Here is an 18984-nt window from a genome sequence, read left to right as displayed (position 1 = left end):
AAAGTGCAAAACCACAGGGTACTAACTTGATACACTTTAAACCACAGAATACTAAAATGAAAAAATATGAAACCACATGGGATTTTTTTGAAGTTTTTCCTTAATTAAATATATAAATTTTTTAAGTAAATTAAGACTTAAGAGCATGTGCCGACTGCCGACTAGGATATTTATATATCTAAACATGACCTTAAATGGCTACAAATTTGATTTGTTTTAGATCGTAGAACGCTATGCATATTTTCCTCCTATTATTGTTGACTATTTAAGTTTCTTTTCCCTCTCACTTGATTTAGGCATTTAAGCTAGGTCAGGGTACCTCCTCAGTTAGGATCTTACTCTATCAAGTGTTTCTCCAACTCTTTATTTTGTAATCAAATCAAGCTCTGATATATTTGTGGAATTGCGACTTGCGCGTACAGAACAAGCAAAAGAATAAAGAGAATGAAGCATTAAAAAGGGCTATAAAAGTTTCTCGGGAGTATCTCGATTACATATCATGATATACAAGAAAGACACCACCTGCTGATAGGCTGATAAAAAGAAACTGCATTAATATAAAGACAGAACCTTTACAGCGTGCCCAAATGCACGGCACAACACACCTCCGATGCATACTAAAAACCAGAACTGTATCAAAAGAATGTTCCTATTCTGCATATCAATGAACTTTCGGCTACTACAATCTTCGCTTCAGAAGTCTTCATGGCGCCATATGTCAAACCAAATAACACAATAACCGATTACCATATGGAGACTCATGATATTCTATGTATCCGCATAAACTGGCTCAAAATCTCAAGGAGATATTAATTCGTCAGCAGAAGCATCACTTGATTTACGTCCGGGATTCTCGAATTTCTTGAGGAATTTCAATGACCACACTGGCTGAATCATCCATAGTGCGGCTTGAATGGTTGGATTGGCCACCCGAACCCTCCGGAATGGTGAATGTTTGAGGGCTTCTTAGTGCAGCAGAGGCAGCACATTTTGTGTCAAATAAGTTGTTCAGTGGCAGGCGACAAATTGGGCAGGTTGACTGCTTCTCCAACCACACATCTATGCAGGAAAGATGGAAGTTATGATGGCATGCTGGCATTACGCGCAGCACCTGTTTATCTTCGTACTCGCCTAAACATATCGAACACCTGTTGATGCAAAATAACATTGGAGTTAGTACATGTTACTATAATATCACCAGTTGTAACTTGTACCTTCTTATTTTAGGTATGGAATAACTGAAGCAGAACAAAAAGATATGCTACGCTCGTAACCGTGTGCAGATATATTATTGGTAGAATGCAGCAAATTGAGTGCTTATTAGTACTTTAGATGCATTAGGTAAACTCTAGACAATGACAAAACACACTTCCGACCTTGTGAGAGTCCATAGATCATGAGATCAACTCAGAGAAAACCTCTAGAGTGTTCCATCAGAGTTTGGCTCCTCATAGGCACAACGATGGATCCGGATTCAATTTCACCTCTTGGAGAGCGATTATAATTTACTTCAATGCCCAAGTCTATGGAGCTTTTGACATACTTTTAAGTCTAAAATACTTGTACAAAATGGTCATTCTAACTTCAGGAAAAACTGTGTTGTATCGTTGATTGTTCAAGTCATTTTCTCTGCTAGCACCCCTGCACTTGAAGAGTGGCTAATCAATTACTGAGAAAAAATGTGTTGTGTAATTTTATTGCCTCGTGAACACCAACTTTTCTGCACTATGAGGCAAGGTAGCTGATTGGTGGTGCAAATGAACCAGACAATAGTTGTGCAGAATGCTCCAAGCAAATCACCTCTACAATATAAAAATGGCTAAACAAAATGCAATCATACTTGATAGAAATGTAGGATTTAGGCTGATAATGGATGTAAGTTTTGTGGTTTCCCAGTCTGCCACCGCAAGTGTATTCTTTGTCCCATTAGAAACGACAGTATGAAAAAATGAGAAGCACCACAATCAAAGTGGCAGTTTCTTCAACTTTAATAAACAAAAAATAAACATGCAAATGGATTCTCACAGAATACAGAACAAATAATTGTTTTTTGCGAATTTCAATAGGCATATCACAGATTCACATGGCAGTACGTCAAAACATTCGCAATTTTAAAGCAGATATATAGATTGTATTTCCTATAAATTTGTTGCACTATGCAAGAGAAGAGGAAACATATCTGTAAAAAAACATTTGCAATTTTAAAGCAGAAATATATATTGTATTTCCTATAAATTTGTTGCACTATGCAAGAGAAGAGGATGGTGTAAAAGCAACTTGACAATTTCAGAAAACACTTACTGGGCATCTTCTCTTGAATGAAAAGCATCTGATTTGTACTTCATAGTTGGAATTGCAGCAAGAACAACAGGTTCCAAGCCATTAAATGCATGCTCTGCCTATGGACCAAAATTGCAAAACAAGGAGTTAGAGATTAGTGCACATTCCACTTTGAATATAAATGTTACTAACTATATACCTTATACTAAAAGGTGTTGGAACCACTTAATCATATATCACAGATGCATTAGATGGCATTACAACCAAAGAATTGAAATTTTAGTTGCTTATTAAAGGTTAAGTATGCCAAATTGATTTTAATTATGTACCTTTTCATCTTTTTCACTAAATAGTTCTTGGAGACCCATCTATCCAGATTCTATTAATGGAAGTCCTATAATCAGGACAAGTAAATTTGGCTTCCTTTTATCACTGTTTACTGGCTTGTCTGGTCTTCAAAAAATAGGGGCATTTGGTAAGAGATAAACAATATAATACTTTGGAAGATTCTTTGAGTGAAGCCGTAGTTAAGATCATATCTTCTTTTACCTGTCTTCTTTTTTCCACCTCCTAACACCTATCTCTCTCACTAATCCTTTCATTCAATTTTGAGATAGATTACAAACAATAATCTTCTTAGTTTCAAATTTCAAATCGATATGTCGTATACCTAGCCTATAGGCTACTAATTGCTGCTTACTCCAGGATAACGGAAATGATTTGCTGTAAACGTTTTGAGATCAGAAACTAATGAGAGAGAGACAACAGGGTTCAAACATAACCAGACTTTGGATAAGTCGTCAAACCAGAAGGTTTAACTTGAAAATTAGAGACATATATATGATATACATTCTAGTGGATCATGTATCACAGCAAATACATTCTAATATATATATTAAAAAAAACAGCAACTGATTGATATACATTCTAGTGGATCATGTATCACAGCAAATACTGAAGAAATGCAGCTAGCAGGGAGTACGTGCGTGCGTGCGTGCATGTGTGTATATATTAAAAAAAAAAATCAGCAACTGATTATGCCCGGTGTCTTTCCATTTGGCTACCTTTAAGCAACTAAACCTTCATGCTTCTACTGATCGCATACAAAAGCACTTCCTCAAAGAGCACTGCACTTTGTAGCATGGACAAAGCAGTCGGCAAGTCTCATCCTGCTCCCCCAACATCCCCGTCCACCCACAATCCATAATGTGTTTGTGCAATATATTGCAGATAAGTTGTTTGCAAAATTGCCCGAAAGAGTGAATACAAATTAGATGTTTCATTTTCACCTTCAATTGCGCATTTTTGGATAGAAGCGACTATTCAGAACACTATCTAAAAGGGCAGGTATCTTTGCTAATTACAGACAATACCATTTACTGTGAAACAGCATAACACAAGTGAATATGTAGGCCCCTTATATTGAAAGGCAATTTCTAATTCAAGAAACTTTTTTCACACATCATGAATAGTGGGAAAAAACCCCCCAAAAAAGCAAATCTAGGAATCAACTCGATCGATCTTTGGGCGGAGTCTCGCTATCATTAACATCTCCCTCGCTTATCCATTAACATCAATAACGCAGTAATCGCAACGACCTATAGCTAAATTTGAGGGCTAATTGAGAAAGAAGAGGGGGATTCTCACAGGGTGATCTAGGTCGGATCGGAACTCGATGTCGAAATCGTAGGGCGCCGCGGCGGGGGAGTCGGCGGTGCGGATCCGGCCGCAGATGAGGCGGGCGCAGACGAAGACGATGAAGGTGGCGCTCATCCCGAACCCGATCACCGTCGTCACCAGGTTCAATCCCGATCCCAGCATTTGATCCCTTCCTCCTCCCTCCTCCTCCTCCCCTAACCCTAACCCTAACCCCACCTCTCTCCTTCTCCTCCTCCTCCTCCTCCTCCTCCTCCTCCTCCTAACAAAAGGACTCAACGCCACCACGGTGATCGCCGCGGCTGCCGCTGCCTCCGCCGCCGCCGCTGCCGCCACCGCCGCCTAGGGTTTCGGTAATGGATCGGTAAATAGCCATGGGGGAGGGGAAGGGGAAGGGGAAGGGGAAGGGGATTTGGGAATAGCTTTGGGAGATGGCAAGGAATGGTATGATATTATGAGTGAGAGAGAGAGAGACTTGAAGAGTAGCGCTTGGAATCGGAGGCTCCGTAGCAGCCACTTTCTCTCTCTCATTATAGAGGGGGTGGGGCCCGCCAAGGGTTAGGCGGCGTGAGGGCATTTATATTCTTTTAGTAAAATTATACGAAAACCCCCTTAATTATAGACAATTATGCAGCCACTCCCTAAACTGCAATTTTTTTTTTTTGTTTTTGCCCAAAGACAAAGAGAGTGTCTGGTTCTCTTTTAAAAAAAACATGTCAAAAATAGTTTTCTGATTAAAAAATATTTTTTTGTGATTTTATGAAATACTAGTAATTTTATTTTTGAAATTTTTTTTTATCTAAAAAGTAAAAGCTTTCCAAAATAATATGTTTTATAATTAATTTTTTTCAGAAAATAATTTTTAAGAACTTTTGTAACCAGGCATCCCTTATATTGCTCTTTTGGCAAGCAAACAATATTTTGATCTTCAAACATCAATTTATTCTAACTTTTAGCTCAAAATTAAGTTTAAAATATTTTAATTAAGAGCATAGTCTAATTAATTTTTTAAAAATTTTATTTTGGCTGGCATGATAATAAAAGAATATTTTCGTCCTTGTCAAATCATCGATCATAATATTTTCAATTACCGGTAAAACCAATAAAACGTTACCTTTTCATGAATCTGGTTAGATTTAAAAGCTTAATTACAAAAGTTTAAAGAGATTTAATTTACAAAACTATAACAAACTAACGATATTTACTCAACAATTTTATCAAATTTAATATTTAAAAATTAATTTAGTTATTTTGCAATAGCCAATCAAGTCAAAAAAATTCAAAAGGTATTAAATTAAAAACGAAGGGTCCATTTTAAAAAGGGCTATTGTAAGAGGGGCTTTATATATTTGAACCTTATCTTTTAGCGTCCTCTTATTTTCTTCTCTTAATGATCTCAATGAATAGGTTTTGAATAGGTTATCCGGAGAGTCGTGTCTTTTATTGAGTAATCAAAGAGAAAATGAGAGATTCCGCGCTTAGAATTAGTAGTAGTAAAAGGAGACTAGAAAAAAAAAAAGAAAAAAAGAAAAAAAAGATGTAATTTGAAATCTGTTGGCGAGATTCGGTTGGCTACGATGAAGGATACAAATGGATCCGGTATGGTGAAGCTTCCGCTCTAATTCGCTTCGAATAAGACTACAACTCGGAGCAACAAATAAAGAAAAAGTTATTCATTCTCAATCCGCCACAATCCGTCAAGAAATTAAAGTGAGAGGTGATGATCTATTTTGATTCGCTAAAAGATTCTTCAAAATTCACTCCTTTTGATCTGACCTATCTTATTATGAATAGAGTGTTAAGCCGGGCAATAAATACTAGGCTTAATTTTATACAGATAGTAAATTACAAATATATCCCTGTAAAGTTCAGCTTTCATATGTTATTCTTACAAAAGTATTTTAAATATGTTTCTACCGTTATGATCCGTCAAAAAAAATTAGGTAACCATAGGTAATACTTAATCTTAGTCTTAATCTTTTTATTTCTTTTTAATTAATAGTTGAGATATTTTGAGGGATATATTTGTAATATCAAACAGGTCATTTCACCTATAAAATAGACATTGTTTTAACGGTAACAAACCAGAGAAATATATTTAAAAACATTAGAATTTTTATAAAAACAATATATAAAAGTTGAACTTTATAGTGATATATTTACAATTCACAATATTTACAAAAATCTATATGAAATTAATCCTAAATATCTATAAAACTATATGAAGCCAGAATAATTCTTGCCACATGGCAAGTTATCTTTCATCCCCCTTTGAAAGAACAAAATGAGAAATTTAATAATTAATAATTGATATAACTATATAATCACAATAATAACTATAGTTTAATATATAATTAATACATATAATTAACCTAATATTGTCAATAATCTTTTTGGCTTTCATGATTAGTAACCGAAAGTAATTAGCTTCATAAATCACAATAATAACTATACTTTAATATATAATTAATATATATAATTAATCCAATATTGTCATATATATAATAATTTTTTTGGCTTCCATTGTTAGTAATCGATAGTAATTAACTTCATTCTCTACTTTAAACAAATAAAAATTTATAAATTAATGCACATTTAATTTGACCGTTTTTTTTTCTAAGGGTGGAATCTTTAAATAAAGTTATCAATAATATTTTTTTTAGTTTGGCAGTTCATCAAATAGAAATTAAATAAGAAAATTAAATTCATCATTTACTCTTTTCTATATTGTCTTTTCTTTTTCATAGATAACAGTTATAAAAATTTACAATTATAAGCACACTATAAATATTGGCTAGAGTAGAGTGAAAAATTTGTTAGGTTTTTGGTCAATAATATTGTTTCTTTTCTTGCTTTCCCAATTAGATTACCTTATTCTCCTTTTCTTTTTTTTTTGTCATGCATTCATAGCGTCCCAGTTTTTTATATTTTTAGCCAATTCACATCATTATCCTTCATGGAAAAAGTAGATTTCTCTGATCAAATTAATATATTCATTTGATTAGAGAATAAGATAATCAATTAAAAACTTAGTGTAAGTTAACCAATTGGTTTTTTTTTCTTTATATTTTTCTATTAATTTTTAATACACAATGCCACCAAGATTTGATATGTTCATCTATAGATAATTTATTATTACACATATATAATATAGTACATATTTTTATATAGGCAGAAAATAATCCCCTGTATCATATTTGATACACTTAGGCCCGTTTGGATTGGGTATAAATTAAAATTTTTAAATTTGCTAAAATACCACAAATTATTTATTAAAACTTATATAAATTAAAATATTTAAATTTGATAAAATATTATTTACCCGCCGCAAAGCGTGGGGCCCTACACTAGTTATATGTTAAGATATAGGAACCACTCACTCTCCCTATCCTCTTCGTTTACATCCCTTGGTAATAAGAAAAAGTTCTTGGTTTAAAATTTTGTTTAATTGTATAAAACAATCTATAATTTTTTTTAAAAAGAATTCAAATTTAGGCCGAAAATTGTGATTTGTTTACTTCAGATTATTTCAAATTAAGTTAAAGAATTTACTTTATCTGATTGAGTCTTAAAAAATAAAAATAAAAACTGTGGTAGGCCAATTTTTGGAAATTAGCACAACGAATTTTCTCATTGGTTGGGCTGAAGATCCCTCCCAACTAAAATCCAACGAAATTGACCGGCCCAATCAGACCCAAGACCATTTGAACAATTTAATATTCTTACTCGCACGCCGACCCAATTAGACCCAAACCTATTGACCAGGTCATTTTGAACAATTTTATAATATTTTTACTCGCACACTAGCGTTTCGAACTAAAATCCCAATTGAAACAATTAATGTTTGGGCTCAATATTTAATGGCCATTTGATATCAAGGGTATTCTAATGCTATTAAGCAAAATTAATTGAGCTGAAAGGATATAGAAATATGTTTTTTTTTATTTTTTATTTTCTAGTAGAATCGTAGAAGGTTTTTTTGTAATTGATTTATTGCGATATTTATAATATTAAAAGATATATATTTGTTTTCATATTTTTTCACTGTATAACAAAGTCTAAGATTACGTGAGAAATAGATTGTTGTAATTTTAATTTTTATGGCTATTTTCCCTGCTGATATTAGAGAACACATTAGGTATAACAATCCTGCGCATTCATATTATCTATTTATATAGATAGTTTGAGTTTTTATTTTTAATTATTACTTTTTTTAGGTTAGAAAAATATAGATTCAGTTTGACTTTTTATATTATCAACCTCCAAAATGAGCACAGGAGACAATTGAGCTTCTAGAAGTAATCTAAATACTAAAAAATTCCATGTGAAGCGCAGTGCTTAACATAACTTTTCCATGCTCGCCTTGTTTTAAGTTTGATTCCTAATTATTGTACTTTATTGTTAATTAAATTGTCTTGGGGAGCACTTGAGCCAATTCCATAGTGTTATTATAATGATAAAAGCAAACCTCAATAGCTTCGAAAATGGGAGGAAACATCAACTTTAGTGACATAATCAAAATGCACTATGTAATCAAAATACACTTTAGTGACAGAATCCTCAACTGATTGTACCTAATTGCTTTATATTTTTGACTCAATTTGTATTTTAAAAAATAAATAAAAAAATAATTGATATGTTTTTCTTTAGGAAAAATCAAATTACACTACATGATGTAAAAAAGATTCACTACAGTGACAATACAGTGGTAATAATAATATAAATTTCTAAGATAGGATTATCTCCCACCACAAAATAAGATATTTGTTAGAGTTCAAGATTTTAACTAATACTGAAGATAACTAATCAAGTATAAAACAGAAAAGTAAGACCGAGCACAGATCATTTAGTGTATGTTATTATCTAGAAAATTTTCTGCTAAAATTTTTAAATAAACAAAGTATAATAATGTGAAATAAGATAAGCAAATATTAGTGTGTCAATCGAAAAAAGAATGAAGTTAAGACAAATCTTCAAAATGGACTGAGTTGAGATAGTAACTCCTTCATATTTCACTTTTGCGAGATGGCTCGACAAGATAACATCGAGACCCAATTTTTCATATATCGTTATCAAATACTTCTGAAAATGTAAGCACGATTTCCTTTTTAATCTAATTTCATGTAAACTCAACTACTTTAAGCTTATCTATTACGCAACGCTGCGATGATGAGAAACACTTGTCATATTTTGCTATCGATGCGAAGCTTATCTATTACACAATGCTGTGATGATGAGAAGCACTTTTTATCATATTTTGCTATCGATGCGGGCTTCAGTCTAGTCAAATAAGATAGTATGACAAATTGTGACTAGTAGTGCTTATAACAGAGCCAAACAGAGTATGCTCATCTCGGGGTTAAGTAAATATTCGGGTCTAAACCAAACTTGACTTAGCCCGATCCGATTCGGACCTCACTTAAAACCTCAGGTCTAAGCTCCACTTGACTCGCGTTGACTCGAAACGTTGACCAAGAAACACTGTTTGACTAGCTGTGATAGGTCCACGTGTCGACCCCACCATAACGAAACATACTCGTGGAGCGAACTCATTTTTCCCGCATTTACATCGCGCGGGGGCCTCTTCGTCTCGTTCGAGCGATGTCTCAAATCATCTCATTGAATCTCAGTAAACCCTACCTCAAGTAAATCCCCAATCTCCTCTTCCTTTTTGTTTTTTTTTTTTTTTTGTTTTCGCTACAAATCAATCGATTGATTCGTTCTCTAAACCCTAATGGTTCACTAGTGCGATCTCCTGATATTTCCGTAGATTTTCCCTTAAATTTTTTCATAATTTTTCTTCTCTTTTCTGGTATTATTGGAAGCATCTCATATTTTTTTTGCCTTAAATTTGTAAATAAGATGTGATATGAGCAGGGATTTTCTTTTGGAATTGTAAAACCCTGAGATTTTGATGAAATAGCACAAAAACGAACAGAGCTATCGTATTCATATTTTCTATTTTAGCGCCATTATTAGTTACAATGCGAAGATCGCATTTTACATGTAACATTTTAGTGCAAAACGAACAGTAAACGAACGAAGACGGAGAAGTCCATTTGAAATATTCGGCACGCAAAGACGAGGTAGGAAATGATGCTTTTGGGTAGCAACAAACTAAACTTAATTTTGTTCAGTATCTGTGGAGTCCCATTAATAATCATAGACGAGCTTAGATCTTTTTGTACGTAGTAGGCACACTCAGTGAATGTAGCATTTCAACTTCCGATTGAAGTAGTTTAAGCCAATTCTCTTTGCTAGATTTCGTGCTATAGTGTGTAATCCGGTGATATTAATGGTTAATATTTCGGCATGATTCATTAAGATTGGTTGATACTAGTTACTACAATCTTAAAATTGCTAAAGTTGATGACTTGTTCAAATGCTGCATGTAACTATGTCTATAAGGTTAGTTATGCTTTTTATTCTCCTTTGAGCTTATTCTTTTGATAAGAAATTAATGTAGGAAAAAAGCTTTTAGAGTAGTGCAAGTTTGAATACCTTCTTCTATTCCCTCAATTTTATAATTAAAACTCTTATGTGCCTAGTGGTCTCTTTGGTTTCTCTGCTACTTCACTGGGATTAAGCTTTGATGTTCAAGATGTTGTGAAAATAATCAAGTTATTCTCCTTTCCACATAACAGTATCAACTACGTTATCAAACCTAGAGTAACTTTCCTGCAGTGGTCTCAAAGTTCACCAAAGAAAGCGTACTCGGCTTAAGCTGTTGATTCCGCTGTACATATGCTGATTATGGACAAACGGTATCTCTTAATTGTTTAACTCGTCATCAATTGTTCCTGATATTTTAATGATTTTCCAATCTCCCCTCTCATCTCGAAGGACAAGGATGCTGCACAGATTAATCTAACCTCACTCATACTTGTTAAGGCAAGGTGATTGATCATAAGGAATGTCAGATAGATACTCCTTTTCTAATTGTGACATATTTTTAACACTATAGTGCATTGCGATGATGACAACTGTGGTTATCATAGTATACCATACTTTAAATCCAACAAATGGCTGGACCACTTTACAACTTGACTCCATTTTTGAGTGGTCCAAAAAATAAATGGACAGCTCCCACTTCCAACTTAAGTTGCCGCTTCTCAACTGTCTATTCTTGGACCACTCATATTGCACATTGTTCTTAAATCATTTTCAATTATTTAATATTTTGTTGCCAATATCAGTTAAGATTACATTGATGGTTGTCGGAAGTATCAGATTTGTTTAACCTCCTTTCTGTTGTCTTGGGTATTTGCTATATACTATTGCATTAACGTGCTGAGTCGTCAACACTGCATTTCTCATAATACCTCATAACTTTCCATGCAGTAAATGGTTGGACTAGTCAAATTTCTAACCTTAGTTGCCACTTTTGCATTTCATTTAACCTTGAGATTTTTCACAGTATTCTATTCTGAAAATTTTGTATGGTCGTATGTTTCCGTTAGACTGAGAGGACATTTGACTACTTCTTTGAAAGTATTTCTAAATGCCTTCCTACCACTAGTTAAAGTTTTGTATATGATGTCAACCGCCAAGTTTTGACGAGTAACACTTACAAACGCAAGCCTATTTTTCTAAATCTTCCTGGGTAGTAAGTCCACATAAAGTGGAAAGTTTTGAACCTAATCCTTAATAGCTAATCTGATTGGAAGGGCTAATCAGCTGATTCAGAAATTTGAGGTGGAAATACGTGAATTCTTCTTTGGCCTGGTTTCTAATACAACTTCCTCTACTTGAGAATTGAAGCCAGGCATTTTGTACCCAAAAAAGTTTATAACTCCTGCTTGACAAAGAAGCTGGAAAGGGCTTTTGGGCCACCAAAAGTGGAAGCTTGGATTTTAAGTTTTTGCTCTAGCTTCAGCAGGAAACTGTTGCAGAATTTTAATGGACAATTTTATTTGACAGCTAACTGTATAAGACTTATTTGCAAAAGCTTCCAAATAAGCCTAAAACCAATTAAGGTTCAAGGTCCTGGGTATGCATCAGCGTATACTTATTGAAAATGAATTAAAAACTCGCTTCGATCATAGTCTAGGCCTTGGCAAATGATTAATGTTCTTATTTTTTCTTGCGTTTCTGTAAGGAACTGCTGAGGTAAAAGAGTGGAGCTTTAAACAGTAATCTATTAGCATCTCAAACTGATATATGCAGCCTGTTAACATACATAATGCAATAACATATCTGAAAAATAAATTTCCTTACTGTTATATCTAGGATGTCATTTTGATTTGTGGCGAAGTGGATGCAACAAGCTCATTTATTTAAGTAATTTATGGGTTGCAAAATCATCACAACTCACAATTGTGTCTATCAATTAACAAAGCCACTGGAATAGTGCCATTCAAACAAAAATTTTACTTTTATCTCATGTAGAAACGTAGAATGAAAAAAAAAAAATCGGTGCAAAAGGAATAATACTAATCAACTGAATGCATCAGGTTTGAATCATAGGGTGTATATGAAACAAAAGTTGAACATTTCTACCGTTTCAAGAAACCAGAGCTATCCAATGGTATCAGACTTTCATTCATGCAGATATGTCCTGAAGGTTCTTTGTTTATATGATCTCTCTCGTTTCCCCTCTACTAGTGTAGATTTGTATAGACATTACAAGAAATAACATCTAATAAAGAGAATATGAAGTGCAAAAGGTGGAAAACTTTTTAATTTCTTTGTACATTTCCTTTCAATATCCACTAAGGTTCTCTCTTTAATGTAATTGTGGAGTTTACTTCATGATACGTCAGAATGGATATTAATTGTACTAGTACTATTTATTTAGATTTATGAAATCGATTTCCTTTTCCTTTAAATGATTTTGGAAAAGAAGAACTAACACGCCAGTTAGAATGGAACTATTTAGAGTTTTTTGAAGTTTGGACATCGCCTTTCATCAACCAACTCTTATATTGATCGTACGATGACTTTGTGAAGTCTAACTACATTTTGTCTTATTTGAACCATTTCGCAGCCATCCGGTGAAATAGCATTCGTTCTCTCTATTTTTTTTCTCATTCCCGTAGTTGGAGTGTACACGACTTGCATACATTTAAAACACTGACAACACAGGAAAGCAACCCTTTAAACTAAGTATTTAGCAAATTTTCTTTTTTTTCCAATACATTTTTAACTTAGGGAGAACTACTTTTGACCAGAAGAGAATGATTGGAGAATAAAAAACCAGTCTCAGGATAATGTCTCACTTTAGTTAATGAAGATGTTGGTTATCAAATCCTGTACGCTACGAAACCTGATTGGAAAACTATAACACCATCATTTTGTATCAATATTAAAAGGAAATTGTATTAAAACAACCACCAGAGCTATTATTATGATGGTATTTGATCATCTTATTTGAGATCATTCATTCATTTGTGAACCAGTCAAGAAAGATAAGCTTAGCATGTTTCCCTTATACATGTGACGATTCTTCGATGTTAGGCTTGTGTGATGATTATCAATCCCAAGTCCAATCTATTATGCACTGGTTTTGTGTACAAATTTTGCCAAAATTGTGCTTGTTGGACCGCAATACACAAGTTGTAACACTCTCGGTATATTCTATGATGATATAATTTGTTGAACCTTTATAAAAAAAATTTCCTCTGATTTTTAGGATGCATTGATGTTAGTATAAGAGCACAACCCTAGTCATTTTGTTGTGCATGCACTCCCGGTTGACATTTTGATGGTCGCATTGGCAGATACGTTGAGGTTGTGAATTTATGAACAAAGTGAGATGACCTTTTTGGTGCAATGCCATGATTTTTCCCGGGAAAAGTCGACACCCAAAATACTCAAGAAATGTAAGTCAAACCTTCACATAATGCAAGTTCTTTTTATGCATTAGTGCTGTACTTTTGGGTGTTTCTTGAATACAGAGTTGTTTGATAATTTTGTGCATTTCTAGCGTTTCATGATAGTTGGTATTGAAATAATGAAATTTGCTGTTATTTCTCATATATTCTTTAGCTTCTACTGGTCATCACCAGAGAAGATAAATAAACAATCTAATACCACTAACTCTCATAATATTGGTCAGGACTGTATAGTTCACTATTTGAACTAATGTTCAAGTGGCATTTTCTCTGGAAAATTCACATTAACCAAAGTGATTCAGGATATTTAAAAACTTATTATTCTGTTTTAAGTCTCCAGATAATTCATCTTAGAATCATTGGTAGGGTAAGATGTTAATTGATTAAGCTGGGAAATTACAAATGAACTTCATTTTCTCAATTAGTAGTGCATTTGCTTGCATGAGACAAGTCACAACTAGGCTTTAGCTGAACAAAAATTGCTATTTTTGAGCAGTGCATGTTTGTTCCTCTTAGTCGTAGTATTGGTGATTGGTGAGCCAAGGAAAGTTATGTTCTTTTTGAAATTTGGAAATTTACAAACATATACTTATTGATCGTTCTTGAGTCTACTCTCAATGCTTCTTTTTTTTCCCCCTCTTAATCTGTTGTGTTCTGCACCTGTTTTTGTATAAAAGGAAAACTATGTGACAATCAGATAAATCCGATAAGGACATTATCATTGATTGACCAACTCTTTCTGTGGCTAAATGACAAATTTTGAGGTGCCAAGTTGCTTCATCGTACTGCGACTAGTTCACTGATCCAAAAAAAGTACATTCAAATTCCAAAAAGAAAGAATTATATTATAGCTTGTAGTTTACTCAAATATTAAACCAATATTACAATAAAAAATCATCAACTCTTTAAACAATTATTAATTTTTTTAAATTTCTTTTAAAACATGCACCGGCCAAATAATGAAAATTCAATTATAAATTAAAATCAACGAAGTACTTTTAGCAATTTTTTACTTTTGAAAGTCAATTTCGACAACCTATCGGAGTGACTTCCATCCTGGATATATTATCAGCTAAACAACAAAGAGATCATTGATGGATCAGTCAAGGCAGACATGCTACACATGTAGGCATAATTCATTGCATGTTATCTTTTTGTTATTTAGCCATTGACTTAAAATTAAGCCTTGATTTAAGTGATGGTTCGTTGTCAACCAGTTTATAATGGTACCATTTCTATGTACAAATATTTGCTACATTATTAGTGCACATTAAATGAAATAAGTCTAGTTAAGGAGTATATTTCTTAAAGCTACCATGTGTTGTCTTGGTGTGTTTGAACCTCAACTAACAAAACCATAATGTCCAGCTCAACAAATGAACAAACTTGTACTTAACATAGGATTAAACCCACAAAAATAATTAGATATACTCTATCATTCTTCTGTTCACGCCTGTTGACCCCTCAAAAATAAAAAAATTTCAAGTCTTTAATAAGGACAATGAGTCATGCGGGAGCAAACTTGATATATTAATATCAACTTACGAAAAAAATGTTTTACTCGAAAATAGTCAAAGCCCTTAAGATAATTCGAAATGTCAATGGTATTAGTTTTAATTATTTGCCAGCTATGTTCTCTATAAAACCATGCTGTATATATTCCTCAGGCTCCGATGGATGTGGACCCACCAGCCTTGGTGTGATCATCAGCACCTGAAGCTGATGATCGGGGCGGTATAGTCAAATTAGCATTGCTTTTGCTTACCCAAAAATAACTTCTAAATTAGTGCAATTCCCCGTAACAGTAGAAAGATGATTGTGTTGTAGTGTGTAGTGCTGTTTAAATAGTATTTTTTGGACTTTGGAACCATCTTAATGATCTGACTGATAGCTTCTTACTACCTGAGAAGTACCAAAATGAAGTTTATGCTTTCAGAACTTGTTATTACTTCAGTACTTCCTAGTTGCTGCATGGCCTAGTAGATTTAATGTAGTTGAGAAAGTAGTAGGGCTAGGTGAATATTCCGCCAAAAAGTTTGATTTTAATTCAAAAGTGCCTATTTGGTCTCATTTTTGCATTTGCTTTAAGCCTTTGGAGAGTATTTGGCAAAGACAAAAATCTAGAGCTTATGCTGTAGGGCGAAAAAGAAGTCAAGTCTCTGAGCTTCGAAAACTAGAACTGTTAATTTGGTACTTCTAATTCTGCCATAGAAAAAAGTTTGTTAAATGTACATAATATAACGTGTCTGCTGGTAGCATTATCTAGATAGTACTTCGTCAAATAACAGTAGATGCTACGACAGAGCCAAACAGGTCCTAAATTTACTTTCATTACCCTGAAATTCTAAATTGCAACAATTGGGGGGATAGTGTTTTAGGATTGACCAAGAACTTTTTCAATATTAAATTATGGATGGAACATAGAGGTTTGCATCACCTTGCACATAAAGCCAAGTGGAGGGAGGAGGAAGTTCAAAAGTCTTTTTGAGGGGCTCTGGTAAGCACGCCTGGGTCAAAGCCTTTGATGGCCTTCTGTGTTTCCCTTACCACTAGACATGCTCCCTCCCCCCAACCGCCCACTCCCACCGCTCTGCCCCACCCCACCCCACGCCAACTCCCCTCTCCTGACCAACCCCCCCAACAAAACAATAGAAAACCCCTGCCTCCTTTTCTTTTGTATTGGCCATGATCTCTTAACTTGAACTGTACTCTTTTCTTGGATTAGTAAATAGTGGCTACATGCAATGGTGAAGTAATTGTGATGGTTGGTCGACATGTTGGCCTTGCTAAGCATGCTTAGTTTGAACGAAAACAAATATTTGAGATGAGAGACCAATCGTATTAATGTTTTTTAGCTCTTTTTCTAATTAGGTGTCACAGGCTGAGTTAAATTCCTTAGGAGAATATGAAGAGCCATATTGGTTTACGTTCAATAAGTGCTTCTGCTGCGTTGAAAAGTGAATTACTGTCCAATATGAAGAAGCTCTAGTTTGAAGTTTCAAATACTACTTGCAACAAGAAGTTGGAAATTGGATGTGAGAGAGAAATCGAGTCAACTACAGTCTACAGCATGTCTTATCACTGTTCTGTTATAACTGATCCATCAGATAATCTAAAAGAAGAGGCAATTAAGCAAACGATCAATGCGGTAAGAGATATGGTCATTGTGCATTCTGATTGGAATTGAAGCTGCTATTGCAGTTAAGATGGCGAACTAATGATATTTTTCACTGTTTCGATCAGTGGGTACGTCTTGATGTTTTCATCTATGAAAGTGGCAAGACAATCAACTAGAGTGGATTGGAATCTTCTAGATTGTGACAAATCTGTTAAATTTTATTACTAAATTATGCTTTAAGAATGTTCAATGAGTTGATTTTGATGTTTTCATACACAAGTCGCCCAATTAGAGAAACACTATGATTACAAAGAACAAGGGCCAGTAGACTCACAGACCTGGAAATGTAGGAAAATCATAGTTGAGCTTGGATTTATACAAAGATTTTAGAAGAATTTAAATGGAAAAAGGAGGCCATCATATGATGCAGATCTGACTTTTCTTATCAGAGAATTTTTTTTTTTTTTTTGAGAAAAGATAGCACGCTATCCGCTTTATTCATTAAACTGATGAATTAAGCTACAAGAGTGGGGCAACTCGGCCCCGAGGGACTCTTATCAAAGAAAATTGGGTGATTGGTTATGCGGCGATAAATCTCTGTCTCACCATTGATTGCGATATTAAATCAATCATAAAGTGTCATCTATGTTACTGGGATTGTACTAGCCTACATGTTTGTAAACTGCTGACCCGACACGGCGACTCTTAATTTGAATCTTTTTGAGCAAATAGCACAGTGAACTTCAAATGACTCGAAAGGAGAAGAATCAGAACCATTTCTTTATATGTTTCTCGGGATGGAGCTCGTGATTCTGCTCTGGAAAGTACAATTTAATAACCAAAGAAACTACACAGGTATTCGTTGATTGACACTGTAGAAACTGTTTTGTCTACATAACTTGATAGAGATATGCGTGCATATGTAAACAAAAGAGTTGAATATGTTGGATTAATTGAATAATAAATAAGGGGAAGCGGCCAATCGCAATCCCTATTGACTTGTCAGAAATGCCGTGGCCTTCTTGATAATAACAGTTGTAAGCGTTTTATGTCAACCCTAAGAAATATTTATAAAGGACACCGAGTTCCTTGGAGATAGATGCCCTTTTGGGCATAAAAAAATTATGCTTGAGTTGAGTGTGACCTTTGAGGTGTTTGAAATGCTTCTCAAGGGGCTTTTAAGGGCGTCCTTAATAAGTGTTGACTCGATGGATAAAAACATAGTTTTAAGCACAGCGTGGATGCTGTACGGATACGGAGTATATTTATGCATTAGTAGCTGAAACAAATTGTATCTCTACATGTGTGTTGTGGTTATGCTCCAACATGTCTACAATGTTGTTACAGAACTATATACTACTGTAGCAAAACTGTTAAATGTAGAAATATATCGTTCTCTACCAATTTAAACTTTTAGAGTACAATAGTTATTTCATATTATTTAATATAGTATTAGAGATGGAGATCATGGGTTCGAATTACGTCAGACTAATTAATTTTTTTTTATTTAATTTAAGTTTACGTCATGTACTTATTAAAAAGTCTCATGTCTAGACGTGAAGGGTACTCTTAGATTTTTAGAGTACAATGATTTTTTCATATTATTTGATATATTATCAGAGCAGGAGACTAAGCTGGAGTTACGTTTGACTTTTAGTATAATTGATTTTCTTCTATTTAATTCAAGTACAAGCCATGAATTCATCAAGATGTTTCGAGTTTAGACTTGAAGGATACTCTTTAAGCTTTTAGAGTATAATAGTTATTTTATATTATTTAATATAGTATCAGAACCTTCTGTTCTGAGTTCGAGTTACGACAGACATCTAGTATAATTGATTTTCTTCCATTTAATTCAAGTTCACATAATGAGCTTATAAAAAAGTCTTGAGTCTAAACTTAAAAAGTATTCCTAAGCTTTTAGAGTATAATGATTGTTTCATATTATTTGACAAAAACTGGGGATCAAAAGAAGACTACTAAGCTAAGTGTTATAAGTCTCAAGTACTTAAAATTTCTTTTTTAAGGAACATGAATAGAAGAAATTTGACAATGTGGGCAATGATTTTTATGCTCAAATTTATACTATTACCATAT

At 33.9% G+C, this 18984-nt stretch overlaps 1 protein-coding gene and 1 long non-coding RNA gene across 3 annotated transcripts; one reads left to right on the top strand and one right to left on the bottom strand.

Annotated features, from left to right (window-relative positions):
* Nucleotides 437–4475, bottom strand: LOC109708132 (RING-H2 finger protein ATL39-like). Its single transcript, XM_020229746.1, has 3 exons — nt 3928–4475; nt 2302–2399; nt 437–1148 (listed from the first exon to the last, which is right to left on the bottom strand). Exons 1-3 carry the CDS (start codon nt 4099–4101, stop codon nt 839–841), a joined length of 582 nt encoding a protein of 193 aa, XP_020085335.1. The 5' UTR covers nt 4102–4475; the 3' UTR covers nt 437–838.
* Nucleotides 9499–17601, top strand: LOC109707225. 2 transcript variants are annotated; one of them, XR_002215442.1, is made up of 3 exons: nt 9499–9581; nt 13656–13757; nt 16641–17601. It is a non-coding gene; the product is annotated as an uncharacterized LOC109707225 (long non-coding RNA). The 2 variants fall into 2 exon arrangements; XR_002215441.1 differs by lacking the exon at nt 16641–17601 and adding an exon at nt 15437–15717.

The sequence above is a fragment of the Ananas comosus genome, linkage group 3 (assembly GCF_001540865.1).
Source record: "Ananas comosus cultivar F153 linkage group 3, ASM154086v1, whole genome shotgun sequence".
NCBI lineage: Eukaryota > Viridiplantae > Streptophyta > Magnoliopsida > Poales > Bromeliaceae > Ananas > Ananas comosus.
This window is presented reverse-complemented; position numbering and strand designations above follow the sequence as displayed.

Bases quoted from the DNA above. Each gene is read 5' to 3' on its own strand.
- LOC109708132 (XM_020229746.1), bottom strand. From the start codon at position 4,101: ATGCTGGGATCGGGATTGAACCTGGTGACGACGGTGATCGGGTTCGGG. The intron at 2,400-3,927 runs GTGAGAATCCCC...TTTGGTCCATAG, and splicing joins GATCCGACCTAGATCACCCT to GCAGAGCATGCATTTAATGG. The intron at 1,149-2,301 runs GTAAGTGTTTTC...TTGCATCAACAG, and splicing joins CATTCAAGAGAAGATGCCCA to GTGTTCGATATGTTTAGGCG.